The sequence below is a fragment of the Chroicocephalus ridibundus genome, chromosome 2, assembly GCF_963924245.1.
Source record: "Chroicocephalus ridibundus chromosome 2, bChrRid1.1, whole genome shotgun sequence".
Taxonomy (NCBI): Eukaryota; Metazoa; Chordata; class Aves; order Charadriiformes; family Laridae; genus Chroicocephalus; species Chroicocephalus ridibundus.
This window is the reverse complement of record NC_086285.1, coordinates 73558408-73581575: the sequence shown is the minus strand read 5'-3', so window position 1 is coordinate 73581575 and position 23168 is coordinate 73558408. Positions and strand designations below refer to the sequence as shown.

The 23168-nt window shown below is 45.4% G+C and overlaps 1 protein-coding gene across 7 annotated transcripts in view; it reads left to right on the top strand.

The window, feature by feature from the left end:
• PHACTR1 (phosphatase and actin regulator 1) overlaps positions 1-21579 on the top strand; it is a 323130-nt gene extending 301551 nt beyond the window's left edge. For all 7 annotated transcript variants that reach the window (XM_063325904.1, XM_063325902.1, XM_063325903.1 and 4 more), the window contains 4 exons: positions 3205-3266; positions 11982-12122; positions 15854-15930; positions 18223-21579. In XM_063325904.1, coding sequence (XP_063181974.1) covers positions 3205-3266; positions 11982-12122; positions 15854-15930; positions 18223-18238 — 296 coding nt within the window. In that variant the 3' untranslated portion in view covers positions 18239-21579. The remainder of the gene's footprint in view (positions 1-3204; positions 3267-11981; positions 12123-15853; positions 15931-18222) is intronic.
• The last annotated feature ends 1589 nt before the right edge of the window (positions 21580-23168 follow it).

The following is a 23168-nucleotide window of genomic DNA, read 5'->3' as shown; positions in this document are numbered from 1 at the left end:
TGTTATTTCCGAAATGGAATTTTTGTAGCTTGGTTCCTAAGCACAGATCTGCCCAAAAACATGTGTGTCTTGGTAGACAAACAACTTCATAATTAGAGGAAAAAGTAATGCGTTATTTCCAAGGCATCCCAACTTTTGGTGAAGCACAGCAGGAAAGGAACAAACAATTAAAATAGTAACGTAATTAAAAAAAAAAAAAAAAAAGCATAAAAATGCTCCAATCTTAGGCAAGTAAATATGAATAGCATCTGGTTTGTACAGCATCACTTTGTGTCCTTTGCCTAGGCTCCTGAGGAAAAGAATTATAATTAATATAGTGGAGCCTAGAGAAAGAGAGACATAGAGAGACAATAATGAAAAGAGTGTAAATTCTCTGCATCAGCAGGTCAAGCTATTTGCAAAAGCCCAGTTCATAGCGCATACACACACACAAAATAAAAGAAAACCCAGATAGCTCCTGAGTAGAGTTTACTCTACAGTTAAAGCTAAAATCTCCTTGATGCAAATGTCATGTCTGGTACCATGATGTTCCTCTTCCATGTGTAACCACATTATTGCCCATTCTGATGGGAAGAACTGAGGCAAAATGCAGTTGGACATCCAGTCTTTATACAAGAAGTGATCACTTCCTAGCTCTGTGCTACTGCAATAATTATGAGATGGTCAGCTTTATTGAATTGCAAGGGCACAGCATCTGTTGCACAAGTTCCACTCCTTGCTGGTAGCAACAGTGAAATTACAGCAGCCACAGCAAAGAAACTGTGAACAGGGACACTGGTGCTTGACGGGTCCTTCACTGAAGTATACCCAATTCACTGACTCTTAAGTCAATGGCACATAGTGAGAGGAGTCCAGAGGTGCAGGGTTAGTGTGAAGACTAAAGAACGTTTTTTTGCAGTTAATACTTGCTGGCCAAGTTTATGAGGAAGGATGCCTCGGCCCCCCCCTCATGCACCACCCCTGTGCCACTTCTCAGATGGATGCAAGTAATTCAGTTTTCAGCCTGGCACATTCAAGGTTGCATGAATTCCTTACAAAAATGATGGTTAGGTAGGCTCTGAGGGTCTCAGACTGTACTGGGGCACATTTCACACTCCCACAGAAATCAGGCCAGAAAATTGCACCCACACCCACGGGCCTAGAGAAACAGAGCATCTCCTGAACGCCTAAGATAAAATAAAGCAACAGTTTTGTAGCTTCACAAGGTAGGCGTGACTTAATTAACTTTAAAGAAGTAGCTAAAACAAAGTCACTTTCTGGTTTCAGAGGAGAATGTATTCCCAATTCCCAGCTTTTACCTGACTGAGATCTTCAGCCTGCCTGGCTGTCTCTGAAGGTGTGTGGCTGGGATAAAAAGTAAGGAGAGAGAAAAAAAAAGTCACCGTATGCCAAGTACACTTAATTTTTCAAGGAATTATTAGTGGCTCTGTTTCTGAGAGTAGATGTTTCCAGGACCACCTCCTCCAAGTCTGAGACACAAAGGGAAGAACGAAATTGCTAGAGGAGAATCCAGCCCAGGAGGGGCAGGAACCGTTGAAAGAGGAAAAATATATTTATCAGTGTAGTTATCCCAGTTATCATTTAAAAAGCCATTTGTGGCTCCCTCCTCTTTTCTGTTCTTTTTACTCCAGTATCACTTTCCTTCCTCCTGAAAATGTAAGCAGTTATTTTTGGTAAAATGGCACTTAAAGATCAGAAGCTTATTGTAAAACATCATAACATTGACTGTCTCTTTGTCCACTTTGGTGGAGATTTCCCATCCCCACTGAAGTCAGTGTGCAGTTGTGATGGACCTGTCGGATCTACTGTCCTGAGCGGCGAGAAACCTGGCTTCCAGCCCAGCCCTCCTCGCCTGCTCAGAGACCTCTGTGGTCTCTGAACCTCAGGTCTTGTTTCTGTGTGGGGAAAACCCCAATTTTGAATGCGTTGATTTGAAACATTGCATCTCATCCACTGTGGGCAAACTTCCCATTGGGTTAGGACCTCCTTATATTATTTTTGGCTGGTCCCAGTTGGTTAGTGGGAGTGCTGACCTGTGCTCTCTTGGCTGAAGAAGTTCCAGCAGGCAATTTGTTACTGCCCCTCTGCCAGGGGTGCCTGCTTCTCCCACAGGTTCAGCAGAGAGCAACATGGGATTCCCCCCCTCACCCCAGGGTTTAATTCAGTCCAGAGTTGGACAGTTTAAATCAAGCCACCTATCCCAAACTGTCCTTTGAAGTCCATAATCTCCGCTGCAGAGCGTTATTGCTGCCTGAGGTAGTCCTATCTAAGTGAAAATCAGATCGCACCAGGGGCACAGGGTACTTGCTGGAAAAGCTGATGAGCTGTGTTTGCTCTCATCTGTTATAGAATCATAGAATTATGCACGGGTGCGATTAAGGTAAGGAGCAATTCAGCCAACAGTGAAACAGTGGAAGCTGATCCTAACTGACTGAGGACTTGGGTACCTAGAAACCCGGGCTTTTAGTGACTTCCAGTAAAGTTCATTGGAAAGACGTGCATGACAGCCTGCTCCTAAGTTTAAGAAGAGTTAGTATGCTCAAATGTTACTGTCCTCTTGAGGGATGATGGTTGAGGCTTGCCCTGGTACGTACTTGTGATGTGATCTTTTGGCTTAATGTTGAAAATGGATTGCCCTAGGATGTGCCTTTACGCTCCAGTGTGATGCTGTGAAGGCTCACGATGGAAGGACACTCTCTTCTTACCCTGCTCAGGTCATGGGAAGTTGCAGATTTTGCCTGGCACCCCTGATTCTGAATTTTTTTTCCATTCTCCAAAGAGTAGCTGCAGAGAAATTATTCTGTAGATGGAAAAGAAAATAAAATGCCTGTGTTTCTTTTCCAACCATTGACCTTGCAGCCTCTCAGAATCCGACCATATCGTAGCGGAAGCCCCTGAGGCCACCAGGCCTGTGGGCAGGGAGATAACGGTTTCTGAAGCGCTGGCTCGCTGCCTGGCCCTTCTAGAGAGTGACACACATGAAAAGGTGCCAACACAGGGAAAGGAAGGAGGCTGTAGATGTTTTATGAAGTGTGTGAAGAAGTGCAGTAGCTACGGATCGAGAAAGTTCAGCAGCCCCAGAGGGACATGCTGTGCATCAGAGAGGTCCTGAAACATTAATATACTGATGGAGAGGCTTATTTTGTTGCATACTGTGCATGTCTGATGAGTCTGCAGCCTGAGATCCTTGTAAATCTTTTACAGCCCGGAATGAGCAAGAGGAGCAGGAGGAAAAACGAGAGATAAAGCGAAGATTAACACGTAAGGTGAGAAGCAACTTTGATCCTGTTACGACATTACTGTAACTTTCTCCCTACTGCACAGTTGTTTGCCTTTCTCCTTTTCCTCAGCACCATTTTCAAAAGTAAAATGTGAAACTAGTCCGAAAAGAAATCTCTGAAAGAAATCACCAATGTGTAGGGTGTGAGTCCACAGACAGGGAAGGGAACTACTTTGCGGGCTATTGCTGGTAGCATTTTGAAACTGGACAAAAGAACATCTGGTCTTTATAACCAAAGGAGCTTTGAGCAGTGAAGGATACAGAGCCTAGCGTTTGTCTAACCCTGTTCCCTGTAAATGTAATGGCTTCTGCAGCCATTACAAAGAGAGCGAAGTTAAAACAATGATGATTGCATTTGAAAATTCCACCAAAAAGAAGCATAAAACTGGGAAATAAACAACTTCTGGAAAGGGAGATTGTCACTTGAGGCATTTAAACTAAATAGAGACAAGGACTCACAAAATGGTGTGCAGTGCAGAAAACAATCTTGTATTGGCAGGGAAGGACGAACAAAACGGCATAGTTTGGGTTTTGGTTTTCCTCCCATTTGAAAGTCATTTAGTCTTAAAACTGAAGAACAGTCATTTCAGATACACACGTTCAGTTTTGCAGCTGGTGTAAATGTCTACAGATGCCCCAATATACATAGCCAACAATCCATCCCGTTACTGCAGATAAACTTTATTTCCCCACTGACTTGTTTCCTCTCTCCAGAGGTGGAGAAAGCCCTCTAAAAACTCACATGCTTCTGAGGGAGCACCACCCCCTTCCTCTACGGTTTTAGGTGGCTTTGTCTTTTTGACCTATGTGATCACAAGCTTTCACGGTATAAATAAGGACAAGGAAAGGGCTGTAAATATACATGCAAAGGTTACATTCAGAGGGGAGGATTGTTTTCTTTTATTGTTAAAACTCACACCTTGTTCTCAGCTCACGTAAATCAGTGGAGTTCTCCGTCACCAACAGGGTGATACTGCTGTTGTCTGCAGGAGCTAAGAATGCGGCCCAGAGAGCTGTGATATTATTTTTAAAACACTTAAATTCCTGACAACAATGGCAGGGATGTTCTCGCATCCCTTCGTAGCGCTGCCTGAAAGAAAAGATCCTAACTGCATTGCAGATGTTTCATGGGACTAGAAGTACCACTTTACCGGGCTCTCGATTTCCCTGTACACTGAAAGGTAAACACGGGCGGGAATCCAATCCAAAGCTTCGTGCCATTTGATGAACAGCTGTAACTGATAAAAAGCAAATCTACCCCTAACCAATCTGCTGCCTAAGAAATGCAGGCTTGCTAACCCAGCCTGCACTATCGCCCTATGGTTTCCATCCTCCATTATTTTGTAGGAAAGCTACAAAGCACACGAATTGTCTGTTGCAGGCAGAGGCCGCAGCTACTTGCTAAACTAAAACGCCCGGGCTGCTATAGCTCGCAGCAGTGTCTGCCCTCTGAAACCTCAGCAGTCTTCTGTGAGATTTCTTTCTTTGTCTTGAGTGCACTTTGAAGTCGGAACAACAGCAAGAGTAGCATCAGTCCGAGCCCCTGGCAGTCCACTCTTTAATTTCATGCACCCATTCCCCGTCACGTTCCTGTTAGCCTTTTTTGGCTTCTTCCCTTGTAAAGATTTTTCTCCCCGACGTTTGTGTGTTTGGTGGCAACGTGCCTTAGCATCATTCGATTTTGGTCATCCTTTTAAATTGTTGTAAACTGTTCTAGTGACACACTGTAATTTTAATGAAAGAACCACAGGCCCGGTCTAACGGCAAACTTTTTCTCACCTACTGTTATAAAAGCTTGGAAGTCACTAGAGGAAAGAAGAGAATAAAGTGTGCGAGTGGATAGGTAACAACTGGAAATGACAGCCGCCTAGTGAATCCTGCAAAAATTGTTGTTATTCCCCAGCCCTGTCTTTCATGAGCGTGTCCCAGATGTGTCGTTGCGTCTGCAGCAGAGTGGCAGGCTCCTTCTGTCGATTTGTACTGAAGTCTTATTACCAAAGGATTTTAAACCTCAGATCAAGCAGAAGTTTAATTGCGCACGGCAAACGTTTTGCCCAGCAGACCTTTCTGTTTGCACTGAGGTTTAATGCGCACACGTGCCTACAGGGTAAATTCAACATAAGGCAAGTATGCCGCCTTGCCTCCTTGTAACCGTCTGTAGTTGGTAATAAGAAGGGAAGGGGGAGTTCTGCAGAAGCTGCTGGAAAGACTTTTGACCTTGCACTATAGAAACCGCTACTGGCCCCGGTTTTTTTGGTGTCATTATTCCAAGGGAACAACCCACTTCATCCATTAAAAAGCTGTTCTCAAAATTCCTTCAGCGCTGACATTTTGTTACAGTGTTATGATGATAAGTTGTAGCATGACATGCTGTAATAAGTAAGATTACCTTCCTAGGTCTAGATGCCTTATTAAAGTCGGCAATAAATATCCAGTTGAATTCATCATCTGGACAGGCAATTTCCAAAAAAAAAAAAAAAAAAAAAAATCAGGTGACCTATAGTGAGCTGCCCCTTTATGCTCTTTTCATCCCCTCAGACTCATCTAACTCCAGATTAACTGAGGATAGAGAGTAGGTGCTATTCAAAGAACAAAAAGGAGGTGAATGCTGCTTGGTACAGTTTCTCTGTAGCTCATGTCCCTCCTGCCTGATGAAGGAGAGGTGAATTGCATTTGCCTGTCACCCGAGATGCCCACAGATGGGTTCTGCACATCCAGACACCCCGTGCTCCTTCCCCCTGCCCCTGGGGGTCCACCCAGCAGCTTCGTTTGAGTGGAGGGACGTGTGGATCAGGAGGGGATTTCTCTGAGCACTGGGCTTGGCCCACAAGCCCATTCCAGGAATATTTAAATGCAGAGCCCCTCTGGGAAAAGTGTAGCAGGCAGGTCCCCTCCACAAGGAGATATGGGCCCCCAGGAACTGCTACTAAGAATTTATCCTCCGTGAACCGTGGTGAATTTGGCCAGGCACCAAGGCAATTAACACAAGCCTGAACTCCCCATGAGGACTTCCACTACAGAGAGAGACTCATGGCCTGGATTAACAGAACACATTACAAATCACTTGCAAAGAGGAATAAAACTCCTTTTCTTACCTTCTCTCGTCTCAAATAGCATCGTGCACCCCATTCCCAGAGCTGTTTACTGCTGCCTATCCCCCACTGTCAATAGCTAATTTTTCCCGGAGGTCTAGCTCCAAAACTAAAAAATCTTGTAGCAGTAATAACGACAACCAAAGTGATGAGGTATGGCTATTTCTTAAAATCCGAGCAGTAATCTGAAATCTTTGCTCCCATTAAATTCCTGCCCTGGTACAACTTAAACTCTCTGCTCCCTGGAGAGCGAGCTGGTGCCTCACTGGGAAATGTCTTGCTGTTCAATCTTTTCTTTAATTGACCTCCACTGGCTTGCATCAGCACAGGCTGTTCAAAATAATGAACTCTTGAGAGAGGTGGGACTGATCAGATGGAGGTGAGAGGGAGGCAGACGGGGGGGGGAAAAGGGTCAGAGAAGAAAAAAGGTTAGCGGCTAATTTGGATAAACTGCATTTATAGTCAGAGGGAAAGGTCTTCGGGGCATTTTCATCACATCCGGCTCCTATGTCTTACCACAAAAGGTGGTGAGCAGAGGAGAGAGGGGATTGTGTGTGCTGCTAGTTAAGATCTGTACTTTTTCACCTTGGTTTCTTCCCTAAATAACAACCATAACATTTTAACAAGGTAACAAAGCAGGCAACGATGAAGTGACGAGACAACGAGCTTCATTGTGACTGAAGTAGAGCAAACTCAGCATTTCGCATTTGACTAAATCCCAAGAGTAGACTGGCCAGAGTATGTCCCCCTCCGCTTCACCTGGTGGCGATGCTTAGGTTTGCTTCGTTTCCCATGCCGCAAACAAAGGGGGTTGTCATTAAACCTTCCCTTGCAAATTGGCGTAGCATCAAATCTTGAAACGTCCCCATTTTTATCTCTGGTGATCCAGAATATACAGAGGAAAACTTGACCTCCCGTGACAAGACATGGGAGGTGCTGTCCTCATTTACACTGCTTTTGCATTAATACAAATCCATTTATTTCGCAAGTGATTTTTGCCCTGGTTCATGCTCAAATAACAAGGTCACTCGCCATAAAGTTGTCCTGCTCCCTCTGCTCACAAATCTTCACAAATAAGTAAATAGAAATGTATATGCCCAGGAGGTACACCCAGAAAAAGTCCAGATGTACACAGGCGCATCCCTCTGACATTGACAGAAGTAACTAAAAAAGGGTCCAGCTTGGCAAGTAAGATCCCTTTCTCCCCATGTGGAGCGCCACCACCTTGTGCAGGCAATTGCATCACGTCCTTGACCGTGTCCTCTTACTGTAAGTTTCGAACATGCCCTATTCTTTCTGCCCATGAGAAGAAGCAGAGCTCATTCTCAGGTGCTGCCCAAGAAGGATTGTGTAGCATTAAGCAGCTTTAACCCAAGACACTACAGCTCACAGGTCATAAAAATAAACTGCAAGGTGAGATCTCAGGTGAGCTGTCCCTTATCGTGACCAGACATTGCACTGACGCCTACAGTGGAGCCACTTAGAGTCTGTTAGCAAAGCTGTTTTCCCAGCTATTTAAGAGTTAAGGGTGCTGTGGGTAGCCTTGACATACTGAGGAGACCCTCATGCTTAGCAGCTCACGAGAAATCTCAGCAGTGGCGTGAGAAAGGGGCAGGGCAGATTGTTAACCACTCAAATAATATAGCTTTAATTAATGGCTTTCAGAAAACCACTCAGTGTGGTTGCCCCTCTCTTTTCATTCGGTGTGATCAGATCGGCACTTTTGTTTAATGTACTGAATATTTTGTGTGCGGTTATATATGTAAATACATGCAGATTTATGCCTATACATGAGCTATGTAGTATAAGCTGTGGATTTCAGGACTCTCTTTGGCAGTCAGAACACCAGCACAAGATTCCGTGCATCTTTTTTCCATTCATAGCTCTGCCCCGGGCCTCCTGGGTCACCTAGAGCTGGTTGCTCGGTCTCTGTGCTTCTCCAGCTGCCCACCACTCTGCTGGGGTGGGTAAATACCTTAAATTGCACTGGTTGTAGGGGTTGCTGAAGCCAAGGCAGGGCATCTAAAAATAATACACAGTAATAGTTGTATGACTTCAGAGGACAAGAAAAAGCAGCGTTGAGCCTGTCTTACGTTCAGGCGTCACCTAAGAATGAAAAATTCACATTAACACCAAAGTTTCATAATGTGCTTGTTGCCCTTGACATTTTTTCACGTATAACTCAGTGCGCTGTTCTTCACACCCACCGAAGGGTTGCAGTGTGTTTCAGTGCTGTAAAATGTACGGATGATGTACCTGAGATGGTTTTTGTGCATTTGCGAACTTACCTCAGGTTTGTCTCATTTCATCATGTGGCCCTGAACATTTACTGTCATTTCTTTGATTTTAACCAACACACAGCACGCCGAGGAAGCCACATTAGCTGTTTGAGACCCGGTGCGGCACTGAGGTCGATACCAGCAGTGAATTCACATTGCTGGCAAAAGTACCGCTGCCTCTGTGGCTCTTGGTGCTCTTGTGCTCTTGACACCACGTGGACATGGGCCTGGCACGGCACGCTTCCGTGTATCAACAGCCACCTGCCTTCTCCTTTGTACAAACTTGCTAATCACTTAGATTAGCACAAAGGTGAAAGGCGTCTAATGTCAAGAGCTGATAGAAGCCGTAAAATAGGGCCAGTCGTTTTGTGAAAGTCCTCTTCCAGCTTGCAAACCTTGTAGGAACTCCTGCTTCCCTTGTAGCTATTTAGAAACACAGGGTTTAATTCAGAGGATTTTATATTTTGCTGGTGTCAACGTGCTCCATGTGATAAGACGTTTTATTTTTTAAAAAACTCCATCCTAATTTGAAACAACGTCTGGGCTACATCCTAAAATGATAAAAGCTGAGAAATGTACAGATAATATTAGTGATTCATCCTTAATTCGTGCTGTTGTGAGAAGAGAAGCAGTCGATGTAAGTAAAGATAGAGTCTCACCCTTATCTTTGAAATTTTGGTGTCTAGTCATAATATTGCTTCAGCATAAAGATTCTCTGTTCCCATAGTCAGGCCTTAGATTTTAAATAATTGGAAGGAAAATTCTGCTGTGCTATCTGAGTAATAATGCATCGGCGCTAGCAAACCTGCGGCTCCTAGCGCTAGGGCTGCTAGAACAGCCCAGCCATTTGAAATCAAATTCAAGATGGGTTGTAAGACAGAGAGAAGCCTCACTCATAGTGTAACTGTGATTGTACTCCAAGCACGGTATAGCAGTTTGGTTTGCTTGCTTTTATTAGAAGCCCGTCTGTTAATTGCAGCGTGTATTTGGCTTGCAGGTGACTTAGGCATAGGTTTCGGGGCTGCAGGCTGAAGAGGCAATTCTATTCTGCAAGAGCGAAAAATAACACTTTTAAATCTATACATGTTTCAATCTACTTTATTGTGCCTTCTGGCTTTTCTGACATGGTACTCTACCTCACAGACAGGTTTGTCCTGTTGTCTAAAAAACAAAAGGTTATGCCTCCCGTGTATGCTTTTTTTTTTTTGAAAAAGGGTCCCCAAAACCTGTAGTCTGAGTTGAGAAAGGCATGCTTCTTGCCAGCCTCACTGCCTACGTGCTTTTTGGCTGACCTGAACACGGCTGGCCTGAATGTGGGTATATACAACGGGGCTTTCCTTGGGAAGCTTTTGGAAGAAATAGGCGGAATGTTGTGTGACAAACAGACGCGGAGCAGCTCGCCACAGGAAGCTCCATGGTTTCCCATAGAAGAAGTTGGGTGTGAGAAAACTATCTAGTTTTAAGATCTTTGCAGTATTCGGAATTTTCAAAGTTGCTCTTTTTCAAACCAGCAATGAGTTTTCCCCCTATTAAATATTGTCATTTAACCTGAAATGGCTATGGAGATGACATATGAACTGCTAAGCTGCGACTTGACTGATGCCGGCTGTCCTAGGCAAGGACATTGCATGGCAGTGTAGAGTTGTGCTCCTGGCTACACTTTCTTTAGGAGATTTCTCTCCCCTCAGTGTGAGCAAAATGTCTGGGCTGCAGCCAGGAGGGGGAACCAGAACCTGGTTCCTGTCGCGGAGCATCTCACAGGCGAGGCATTCGTGCACCTCTGCAGACTCCCTGCATGAGGTGTTTGAACTCCAGTTCAGGCGTGCGTGCTCAGGCCTATCCACGTAAAGAGAGCAGCCCCACTGTCACCTCCCGCCACAACCATCTTTTCTAAAAAGAGAGGAGAGAGGCAACCATCCATGCCAAGAACAAGCACACAGGGATTTAAATCCAGAGGCAGGATGGGGAGGTGGAACTGGCTCGCATCAGCACCCAAATGCTGGAGGAAGGTGGGATTTCAAGCGTGTGCTTCTCTTTCTTGTGATCTCGCAAATTTTTCACCCTCCACTTAGCATCCTGGCTGTTTTGAATCTTAATTCTCCCTGGAAGATGAAATGCAGGGAACTGAGATACTTATTTAGGGAGGAAGGTGGAATTGCGTGTCTGGATCCAGAAGCCTAAATACGTTTGCAGAACAGTCTCAAGCATTTTATGAAATATTTAGACCTTTCGCTATTCACAAGGCTGAAGTATTGCAAAACACACCTATTTCTAATGAGTGGAAATAACATGATACGCTGTCTAGCTAATTGTTAGCAGGATATTATTTTTCCTGATATCTCACAATTACAAATGTTTCACTCTAATGGTGAAAACCTTTGCAGCTAATGTACAGCCACATGCACACACACGTATGTAGGACCTTCTTCAGAAGCACTTACGGAATTGCTTTTGACATTAACCAGCATGCTCTCCATCCAAGGAGAATTGACCACTGAAAGCCAGTTCCTGTCCCTAGCCATGTAACTGGCTGTGCAATACGTGGACTACCAGCACGCTACTGTTTCTAATTTGAGAGGAGAGTTTTGGCTGTGGCTGCCTATTCTGCTGTGGAATTTGAAAGAAATGCTTTGGAACAATGAAGATGCTTTCTTGACGTGATACAATCCACCCTTGCAATTTTTTTTTTTCTGGGCTTGTAGTATGCAATGCAAACTGTTAAAAGTCAAATATGCTGTGACACAAAATTGAGCTGCAGCACACAGTGAGAACTTCAATGTGCAATAGTCATCATCCTGCCTGCCTTTTCTGGAGGTAAGGACAAGTCTGCAGAATAACAGCATGGTAAGGAAAGTCATTTGTCACCTTTTGCACATAATTCAGGGCAGGAGCCGCTCAGCGCCTTTGCCGGACTCTTCCCAGGCAGCGCAGAAGCACACACAGCAGCTCAAGGCTGGGCAGCGTACAGCCTGGGCAGGTGGTTTTGAAGTTGTGTTGTGGCCTCCGTCCCTTCCTGAGATATGGGTGCATGAGGAGACTTTCTTGCATTACATCTCGTTCCTGCCAGGGATTGGGGTCTCCAGCCACAGCTGCTTCCCAAACAGTGCTGCTGCTCCGGCAGCAAGGTGGGGTGATATTCAAGGTGCTATAACAAGAGGTTGTCTCCCCAGGTAGCAATTCTGTGAAAGGTTGACAGAAACAACAGTACTAGGAATGCCTGAACCCTCTTTTTATCATCATCATAATAATAAAATAAATCCCCAAGCAGCACTCTGGCAGAGAAAAAGTGAAGTCCTGATGTCTTTTTCCACTCCTTCCTCAAACCTGCAGCTGAGTCAAAGGCCCACGGTAGAAGAGCTACGTGAGAGGAAGATCCTCATCCGCTTCAGCGACTATGTAGAAGTGGCAGATGCGCAGGACTACGACAGGAGGGCGGACAAACCCTGGACACGACTCACAGCCGCCGACAAAGTAAGTGGAACAGCTTTGGGAGGGCCATGATCTGAATAGCTAAAGCACGTCACAGCGAACGGCATCCCTTGGGTCCCAACGACCGTCAAGGAATAAGCCTCCACCTGACGTCCCTTCCCAACACACCTGTGGTTTCTTCCCATTCGCAAGGTTTGTTGTTCGAGTCATAAATCTTTGGCGAGAAGGCTTCTATATGGGTGGAAGCCAGGAGCAAGGCTAATACCACTTAAACAGAGAGGAGGGAATATCAAGCCCTTTGAGGAAAAGGTCTCGATGGCAGCCCTGTTATTTGTTTGTTGGTTTTGGTGGTCTTGCCACGTCATTTCTGCCATCTCAGAGCTCCTGCAGGACCTAGCAGAGCAGCGTGACAGCAGAACTTGCCAGAATTGCTATGCCAGGACAGAGCAGGCCTGGGTGCAAAAATCACAGTGGGTCAAATAATTGGCAAAAGCACCTCCCAGCGAAGCCAGGTAACTTCTCTCCAGTTTGCTAGGAAGGGGCGTTTACTCAGGATTTCTGCCCCGTTCCACGGCGTGTTTTAAGCACTAAACTGAAATCACGTGAGCCCTGCAGGTGAAGAAAAGCTGCGCATTTGCTATCGAGTGCGTTGTCCTCTGAGCGCCAGTGGGACATTCACTCAGTGGTGTCTCTGGTGGCAGCATTGGTGGCAGAGGAATTAAATTGCTGGCAAATTGTAACAGTCGTACCCTGAGGGTCTTAATTGTGCCTCAGGAAGAAGACTTAAACATTGTATGGTCACCGTAAGAAAAGAGGACTATGAGGCTGATCAGTGACTCCCATGCTTTAGTCATTCTGTGATGGCCGTGTAATTTTAAAGACTTTCAGGTACTCAACTGTTTTTTTTGCTGTGGGACTCACGCAGCGTTGAAGACTGTCATGTCCAGAGACTGGAGCAGGATTCCTGGCCGTGCCACTTATTTATGATGCTCTTGGTTTTATTGACAGAGAAAAGGGCAGCCCATTCTACTTGTATAATATAACCAAAGGACTTGCATAGTTTTGTGACCTCTGGTTTTCTCCTTGACAGAGGGCTTTTTCAGTTTAGCTTTGGATAAGTTAACGTAGCATAAACTGATCTGAAAGAAAAAAAGAAAAACTTCCCCTGGACTATACACAGACCTTAATTTACTGGGTTAAATTGGCGTTTCCCATTTTACCTTGTCCACATTGGACAAGATCTTATTCAGCTGACTTAGTTATATTCTCCTGATTGATAGATGAGGGAGGGAATACATCTCCAGCTGGTTCTGTAGCTTTTCATCCCTATCTGGGATGAAAGGCACGGAGAGACCCAGCTGGGAAAGGAGAAGATTTGGTGTCCAGAGACATCCTTCCTCATCCTGTGTCTGGGAAAAGAACAAGTATTAGATACCACTATTAAACGTAGCCTGGTAAAGAATTCAGAATTAAGGCCTCAGAGTACTTTGAGGTCACTTTTTCTTTTTTATAATGCATATACAAAGTCCGTACGCAGAGCAAAGGGCTTAAGTTCTCCAAGTGAACCTTTTTGAAGCAAAGCAGGAGAAGAAGAAATGTTTGTCATTTCTAATATGAATGCCCCTTACGGCATAAGGAAGCAGATACATTATTTTTTGTGTTTGGGTCATATGGGTGGTATTCTGATTTCTACGTTCAGATGACCTGCTTTTCCCCACCACTCTGTCCACTGTTGGAAAAAATAGCCAGACAAACTGAACACAACTCTAAAATGTCTGACAAAGCTGCAACGTCCTATAAATGATTATTTTCTTCCAGAGCTTTGATTCAATAACCATCTTCACTGGTCAGCACAGGCTAGATTTATTGCAAAAATACATTTTAGTGGTGGACTTTTCTGGTCTGATGTCAGTAAATCTGGCTCTGTGTGCTGGGTGTTGGGAACTGCCTTCAGTCTGACTTCATCTGTACCAGGGCTGGCTCTTAGAGGAATAAAAGAGGCACTTCTAAATCTCTCCAGCAGATTTCAGACTCCTTATGGGAGTCAGCAGCCCACCTGGCCTCCTTCACAGACGCTTAAGCAGCAAAGTTTCTGGTTCAGAAACTCTGGTTTCAAAGTTCAGCAGCAGGTCTGCTGAAGGTAGGCTGTTGAGCTGCTGCATAGCTGTCGCTCTGTCCTGATAGATGGAGGCAGAGGCTGACAGACATTTCTAAGGTAAATAAAACCCCAAAGCTGTGCAGAAAGAGCGCGGGGAGCCTTTTCTGTAGATCACACTCGCAAAATCTGTCACTTAGAGCTTGTCAAGGCAAAGGTTGTTGGTGACTGGATCAGCGGCTGTTGCAAAAGCCCTGTTCTGGGCTCGTGCTGTTCGTACAGCACTCTGTTACCCTCTGTTTGAGGGTGGCAGAGCACAGGAACAGGCTGCCCAGAGAGGTTGTGGAGTCCCCTTCCACGGAGATACTCAAAACCCACCTGGATGTGTTCCTGTCCAGCCTGCTGTAGGTGACCCTGCTTCGGCAGGGGGGTTGGACTAGATGATCTCCAAAGGTCCCTTCCAACCCCTACCACTCTGTGATTCTGTGTACTAGTTTAGCTTTCCTTCATCGAGAAAAATTCCTGACAGAGAGGAGCACCACTGACGGGAGCAGCCCCTTGCAGCAGCCGATGCCGATTTGAGCATCACACAGCAAGGCAGCGGCACACACCTTGGACCCATGGGAGCCTTTGGCTGCGGCAGCCACATACCTCTCCGTACGCTCACAGCGAAACCCCCTTGTGAGCTACAAATACCACAGGGCTGTCAGAAGTCATGACTTTGGGGCTTGGGACTTGAGCCGGTCCTGCTGAGCGCCCCCTCCGACACAAAGCTGAGTCCCTCCAAGTCACACCCCTGCTTATATTTTTATTCTTCAATTTCTCTCTTCCTGCCAGTCACCCCTGGTTTTCTTTTCCCTTGTGGACAAACCACAGAGGCTGTAGGTAACTTGAGTCTCCTGCAAATGCTGAATACCACCACCTGTGGCCAGTTTTCTGCTGGATTCGTGCGTTGAATCGGTTCAGTAAATGGCACGGCTGGGTCAGAAGGGCAGAGGAGCACAGCCCGAGGCAGAGAGGAGGGCAGGGAGGCAGGCACCCCTCTTTCCCTCCCAACTACGTTCAAGGTCGGGTTGGATGGAGCTCTAAGCAGCCTGATCTAGTTGAAGGTGTCCCTGCTCATTGCAGGGAAGGTTGGACTAGATGACCTTTAAAGGTGCCTTCCAACCCAAACTATTCTATGATTCTGTGATTCTATGAAGTAAGCTCTGCCACTTTAGTAACTTCATCCGAGGAAATTCGGGACCGCATAAAGGCGGGAGACATCTCAAATATGAGTTTGGCGAGATCCAGGCAGAGTTTACTCACAGTCCAGCTCTGAAACAGATGCAGCGTTTGAGCAACTCTGGTGCACCTTTGTTTTCTCATGCGTATGCTAATTTAGATTTTGTACATGAAAGTGTTCACATAATAAGCCAGAATTGGATTCTGTATCTGCATCTACAATATGTTTTCAAATTGAGCCATTCCACCGAAGCATTTATCTCTTCCCTTTATGTGATTTAGAACGTGTTTATCTCTGTGCCTTTTCACATTTTAAAGTCTTTTTTATGTTTTTCTTTCTCTCTCTGATAATGTTATCTATCTGCTTCACTTTTAATATACTGTTTTCAGAACAAAGTGAACTTATTTTGATCTCTCTCATTTATACATTTATGAGTTTATTTGTCCTTTGCAGGCAGCCATTCGAAAAGAGCTTAATGAATTTAAAAGCACTGAAATGGAAGTTCATGAATTAAGTAGGCATCTAACAAGGTAAGCTGACATTAATTTTTTAAGAGTATCAATGAATACTGTTGTTTTTTAAAAAAAAAAACCCACCAGCAGCTCTTTCTCCAACACCCACTGAACACACCACGAGGTCTAAACAACATTTAGAATTACAGGCTGTAAAAGAAGCTCGCACAAACTCATACTGACCCATTACATGGCGGTATGCAGGCACGTGCTGTCTGTTTAATAAAGTGTGACCTCCCTTTATTTTATTTTTTTAAATCACCCTGCTCTCCCTAGCTGCATGTCTGTTCCTCTGATACCAAAAGCAAATAGTGTTGGTGTCTGAAGGAGGACAGGGAGCTCTGGTAGAGCCAGTCCGTAGCAAGGTATGAATGAGCAAGCGCAGATCCAATCCCACTGAGCGGACGGCTGTTCCACGCTACACACACCCCACACACACCTCTCTCAGCCCTGTCCTCCACGTCCTGCCACAGGCGACGCGCTGGGGAACTAGCAAGGTGGGCATTAAAAGCGAGGCACGATTTTTTTTTACACTTTTAGGCTTTTTTGGGTTAAAAAGGTAGAGACTGAATGAATTATCCATGACCCCAAACTACCAATGCTCCCCTCCGACAGGCTACGGCCGAGGCAGACTGGGAGGTCGGGGCACGTCCCCTCGCCCAGCCTGAGCTGAGTGTGCCCTGGCTTTGGTGCCGCGGTGAGCTGAACTCCTGGCGTTCCAGTTGAAGTCAGGCCTTTGCAAATCAACGTTAACCCACGCTCATTGTCAGACCTTAAAAACAAGTGTTAGGTATTGAAGACGAGAGTAAGATCTGGTGCAACGCTGGAGCTGCCCTGGTATTAATACATTCACCAGCTAGGTGCTCATAAAAAAATGCAGTTAATACTTTTAAGAAAAATACAGAAAAGCTTAAGGCAAAATTAATTTTGTATTAGGGGATTTTTATGTGATAAATTAATAATTATATTAAAATTCACCACATGCATTATGCATACATTCCCTTGCAGAAATGGTCTCCCTCCTACTTCCCAGCATGTGCTGGGACGGTTGCGCTGGGGTTTGTGACAGCAGAGCGCTGCTAGAGACAGGCCAGCTGCCTTTGCGCCAGGAGGTCTGGAAGGAACTGTAGGGTGTGCAGTTGGCCCAGATCTGTTGACCCTGGTGACCGAGCCTTTGAGGGACATTTGGCTCGCTCCTCCAGGAGAGCGGTGACAAACTTGGAAAGGATGCCGCTGTTTAAAAGGGGGGTGTTGCTACAAGGAGTTGAGCGCCATTGAGAGCTCCGTAGATTTCCACGAGGCCTTTAGCATCCCATAAACATAGAGGCTGGTTTAGTTTTCCAGAAGACTCTCTAGCTGCTTGGCTTTCACAGGCTTCTGGGCAGTATTTTGCATCTCTTGCAGCATCGGGGTGAGCAGTGACCTTCTAAGGTGACTCAGTTTATATTTGAAAGCCACCAAGTGGCTTTGAGTCGCTAAGTCTGGGCCAGGCGTACCCAGAGATGCAGCTGATGTAATAGAAACTGGGCTAAGGGTTTGGCTGAAATTCAGCAGGACTTACTGGTTAGACAAGTGGCCTCAGGAAATACGCGCTTGAAGGAAGCACGCTTAAACAAAACAGAGTAATTCCCTTAAACAAACTTAGATAAATCACCATTATAAAATCATTAGCAAGGTAATGAGCTATTCATGTCATTAAGCAGTGGCATGAACTGAGCAAAGAATGGGAGCGTTGCTTTACTAGTGGGACACATTAATTAATTCATGATTGAGTAGGAAATCAAAGCTTAAAAAAAAATACCTTTGGAGAACTGACAAACCTAGGCCTCCTGACAGAGGGTGGACTTGCAGAAGGGGTGGCCATTTTAGCTCTACTTGTCTCTTTATCCCCAGATATTCAGGAGTAATCATACTTGAACTGTATGTAAATCTTTCTGTCTGAAGAGCATAAGGTTTGCCTAAACCAGACAATTTTTGTGGCATCAGGCATGGTGTGGTCTGAAAAAGGCCTGGCTGATCTCAAATAACTCACTCAGGGATCTGATAGGATGGACCTAAAGTGTGTTAGTGTCTTTGGTAGATTTTTGGTGCTAACAGCTTAAGCCTATGAGTTGTGATTCTGGCGAGGTCCAAGGAAGTGCGAGTGGCTGCTCTGGGTACCAGCATGGCTGATGTCAATGCTGCAGGAATCGAGCCGCCCCAATTGTGTCACTGTAGCAATTAGTTCTCCAATTTTTTTTATGTACAATATGCATGTGAGGCTGTTATCTTACTATTTCTTTTTTTTTTTTTTCCCCCTTTGGGTTTTAGGTTTCATAGACCGTAGCAGTTCAACTCTACCTGACTACTATGCCATCTTCAACACATAACTAAAAGGAACCTTAAGTGCTGGTATTATTCACTTCCCTGTTACGTACAATGTAAATCTTCTGAACTGCCTTTTTAAAAAAAAAAAAAAGAAAAAGAGTAGAAAAATAAATATAAAAAAAGGAAAATTGTATTTACATGTGATGGGTACTGCAGCATCATCAGACCTGCTGGTTCAAGCTTCAATAACAGAAAATACCCCTGGTGGGAATCATGCCGAGACTTGGCATCTATGTATAAGACTTTCCTGGCATGTGGATTTGCCATACATGTTCAAGCCCAGCTGGTGGTGCATCCATTTCGTCTTCGGGCACCCCCCCTCATCCTGACAAGCCCCTGTCATCAACTCCAGAGAGCCCTGAGATGGTGTTCAGGGAATCACTGGCCTGGGTGAAGGCTCCAAAAGACCAGCACCTATGGCACTAAAGCACTTATACCAAACACTCCTTTCAGGCTGCGAGCACCTTATGAGGATGGTGAAGGATCAAAACTCCTCTTCGGGCCAACCCATCTGTGAATATCATCTGACTAGAAAGGAGAAGTTTAAGGCCAATCGATAGGCATTGTTTGGCTCCCAAGCAGAAAAAGGCGTCGCCTATAGAGAACCGGACTCCCTGTTGAAGGCTGGTTGACTTCTAGCAACTGTTTATTTTTCACCTCTTTCAAGTATAATTTTCTAAACCCAGTTGTGAACCCATCAGCAGTAAGCAACAAGAACGTTGAGGACAAGCAAGCAAAACCCATCTCTTCATGGTCACTGCATGGCATTCGCGCAGCTTGTAGATTGTTTTTTCACACCCAAGCATCGTGACTGTGTGAGAGCCAACGTGCGCCCGGCAGCAAGAAAGGCTGGCATTCCCACCCGCTGTGCAGAGGGACACAGGAGAGGAGGAACTGGGGGGGTCGAGGAGGGATATCCATCCTCTCTGTATCAGGTGTTTCAAGAACTGATCCTAACCTCACCCTGAGAAAAGCATGGCAGATCGTGTTACCTGGCCTAACAAAAGGAGTGTGGTGCATCGGACTTGTCACCGGTACCCTCAGCTGACGCATGAGGACAGCAATTCAGAGGTGTTCTGGTTTGGTTTTAATTTATTTTTCTTATAGTGGTTTAACACACAGACTGACCAAGGAGAGCTCAGAGAGCTGGTCACTCTGGGCCTGCTTTACCTGCCAACTTAAGTGCGTGCTTAATGCTAAGTAAGCACGCAAACAGCCTCACTGCATTCAAGAAGATGTCTGACAGGCTCGATTGAAGCTGAACACATGTAAGTGCTTTTCTGAACTTTGGCCAGCACCTCCCAGAATCAAGTCCTTAACTAGTGTAACGCCAGCAAGCTGGGGCAAACATCGTCCAGGATTCCTTTCCAGCTCTTACAAGGAACTATCATGCCATGTTTTGGGCCACTGGCCCAAAGCACTGTAGCAACATCACTGTAAGAAGTTCCAGATTATCACTTCAGGACACCTTTTTTCTTCCAAAATAGCTATTTTGCTTTGACAGATTGAGCAGAGAGGCCAAAGGTTTTTACTAAAATGTTATTTCTGTTATTAATTTTTTTTTCCTTTCTCGCTGTCTTCCATGTATCTATCCACTCTTCTGTGCTCCCTCTCTACCTCCCCCGATGCCATGCTAACATTGCCCTTTACCGATTGCGGGACGAGAAGCCTCTCGCGCGTGAGCATTTAATGGCCAATGCTGCGTCGTGCCAACACTCCTGCCTCTTCTCAGGCCTTGGTCTCACTCCTCTGGTCGCAGGAGTAAAGCAAAGGGACCTGCGTGTAGCCCATGGAGTTGCGGTAGCATCCAGCCTGCCCAAATGACACGGGCAGCGAGGCTAACAACGCGCTCCATTTCGCTTAGCAGCGGTACGCAATACCTCACAGATTTGCTCCCCATCAGCGACAAGCGAAAAGCATTTCATTCTCAGCTGCGGCCATCCTTGCAAGGCTGCGGGTTATTGGCTATTAAACAACAATTGGCTCTTGTAGGATGGAAGATGCTACAAAGGAAAGTAAAAACCAGCTGGTTTCTGGTGCCTGGTTTTTGAGCCAGCATGTCTCTGATGCGATACGCTGCCCAGACGAGGTGATGATTTCTGAGGAAACACACCTGGCAATCCCTGCATCGCCAGCTCACAGTTGCTTTAGATACAAGTTCATCCGTAGTGGAAGCCTTTAATGTGCAATGTTATCAGCTCAGTGCAGTAAAGACAGAGCACTTACGTACTAGCCAGGAATACACTGCTTTGGGGTTATTTTCATGAAAAGCCGGGGGCGTCATGTTTTTAAATTCATTGACGTACACATGCACTCCTAACAAGACCACCACAGCTTTAAAAAGGGAAAACAAAACTCTCGGCTTTTGGCTACGCGCATACAGTGCATTAAGAGAGGGCTCTGCAACGTGGCTGTTTCGAAGAGCAACAAGCCCTCACATTTCCAGTATGGATCCCATACCTGCCCTGCCGTCGTTAGCTCAGAGGTTCAGTGTGAAAGGGAAAGGAGGCCATTTAAGGACCAGTGGTGACAGAAACCGCAGGAGTCAAGAAAGCTGGTGGGAGGAGAGATTTAATTTTTTTTAATTTCATGATTAAAATGAAGAGGAAAGAGGTGTAAGTGGCAGACTGCTGCTCTCAGTCTGTTGTCGGTGCCAGAGTCCCCAGGGGAAGGGGTAGTCAGGGGGCAACGTCACTCTGGGTACTGCCACCGTCCCTCCTGGCCATGGAGCCCCAGCAGTGCCCACATCTGCCAGTCTGGTGGCCTAAATAAACCCTCGGGCAGAGGTTGAGGCAAGTCCTGGGTGACGGCCAGACGTTCCCCGGCACCCTGCCTTCGTCTGGGTGGGCCCCAGGCAGGTCCCGGCCGACCTCTTAGCAAGTTGTCGCTCTCTGCCTGCCTCAGGATTCAGGCTGTCCCCAGGGCAGCTATATGTGGCAATGCTTTACTCTTCTTTTCTTTTGTAATGATGTTAACTCCTGGCTGAGCAGACACCAGGACACAGTGGAAGAACTGCCATATTTCTCCCGAATTGCAAGTAGAGCTTATTACCGAAAAGAGAAAAGGAGGAGGAGAAAGAAGCCATATAAAGTGTTTGGCACTGTTAGTAAGCGTCGCAGAACTGGCACATCATCTGGTTTTACCTTCAGTGGATCTGGATATTTTGCAAAGTTACCCTTTGGCGAGGCATTCTTCAGCAACCTTTCAGTGCCTGAACACTGCAGCGCATCCTCAGTTTGCACGCCCACCTCTGGCATCCGTGGGAAGTTGCAAGCAGTACAGGAGAAAAGCTAGTCTTTTTTTTTATTTTATTTTTTATTTAAACCTGTTTTCTTCTCATCTGTGAAAGCCATCTCTACCACAGTAAAGTAGTTGCTATTCTGTTGAGGGTGAAAAAAATAACAACAAAGTCATGATTTCCCCCCACCTTCAACCGGGATTATGTGCAGGACATAAAGATGATAAAATTTCTGCTAAGACTCAGTTAATACCGCAGTTAACACCACTCATCCGCAAGTCATATTAGGAGGAGATTAATAGTAGTAATAAAGAAATTGCATCAGGTTAGAGAATGGAAAAATCAACACAGAACAAAAATGGCTATTTAAATCATCCATCTCCGGGGCTGATAATGGAGATAATATTCTGCAGTCAAGGAAGAAAAACATTTTGGTTATAATCCACTGAATCCCAATGGGTTATTCATACTTAAAATGTACAAGTATTGTGACGTCTGTTCTACAGCCTATGGAAAGATGAAGGGGAAACTGGGAGTGCTGAGGAGGTGGTGGGATTGGTAAAGCAATTCCAAAACATCTAGACAAAAGTTTTGATTGTTTGGGGGGAAAAAAAAGTGATGGTGAGGAAACACAATGGTGGCCTGGCCCTCCCACCCACACCCTCACCAGCCACGGGCTATAGGGACCTGGCTTATGACTACCGGGGAAGGACGGGGCTGTGAGAATGTAATAGATTTTTAATTATTTTACGTTAACTGAAACTATTTAGTGAACCCCTCACGCAAATATATTTCAGCCTAATAATTATATGTAACTGCGGCACTTCTTTGTCGTCACTGCAACTAGTCACCAAAACTCACCCTTCATTACTTCTACAGTGCCATCTGTACGGGGCAAACACTAGCAACCAACAGAGGGGGAGCAATTCCAACATGCCTAGTGAAAGCTTGCACTCACCAAAAAAAAAAAAAAACCACGGGTGAGCTGGAAATCCAGAGTTATATGTGAACGGGAGGTTCCCTAATGTGCCTGCAAACAAAATCACTTTGTATAAATAGCCATGGGAGATGACTAGGCTAATAAATAAAAAAAATCAGGAAAGAAAAAGGGGACAGATGATTTTTCCCAGGTGTTCAGTCTGCTCGACACGGGAACAACTTCAGTAAACAAAGAGGAGGTGACGGGCACATTACCTGCGTTCCCGTGTGTCCCAGTTACTCCTGCACCAGTTGCATTTTCCAGTTGATATCCAAGTGTATGTATATAGTTTGTCTTTGTATAGGAGTGAGTGTGGTGGCTGTCAATCATGTGCTCTTCCAGTATTGTAATTTAACAGATTATGGCTGTATGAAAACGATGTAAATAACTAGAAAAAAATTAAACTGGATCTCTATGTCCTAGTTTTTGTACATACTGAAACTGCATGGTATTTAAATTATTGTTTGTCTCTGATGTATGCAGTTTCTTAAAAAAAATTCATTTAAAAAAAAAAAAAGCGTTCCTGTGCCTGTGTATTTTATCACCCTCCATCCCAGCGACTGATGGGGTACGGAAGGGATGCAGTCGAGGACACCAGCCCTCCTGCTGATAGCCAGGCTCAGCACTGCAGCCGCGGTGACAGAGCGGGCACCCCACGGCGTGCCCACACCT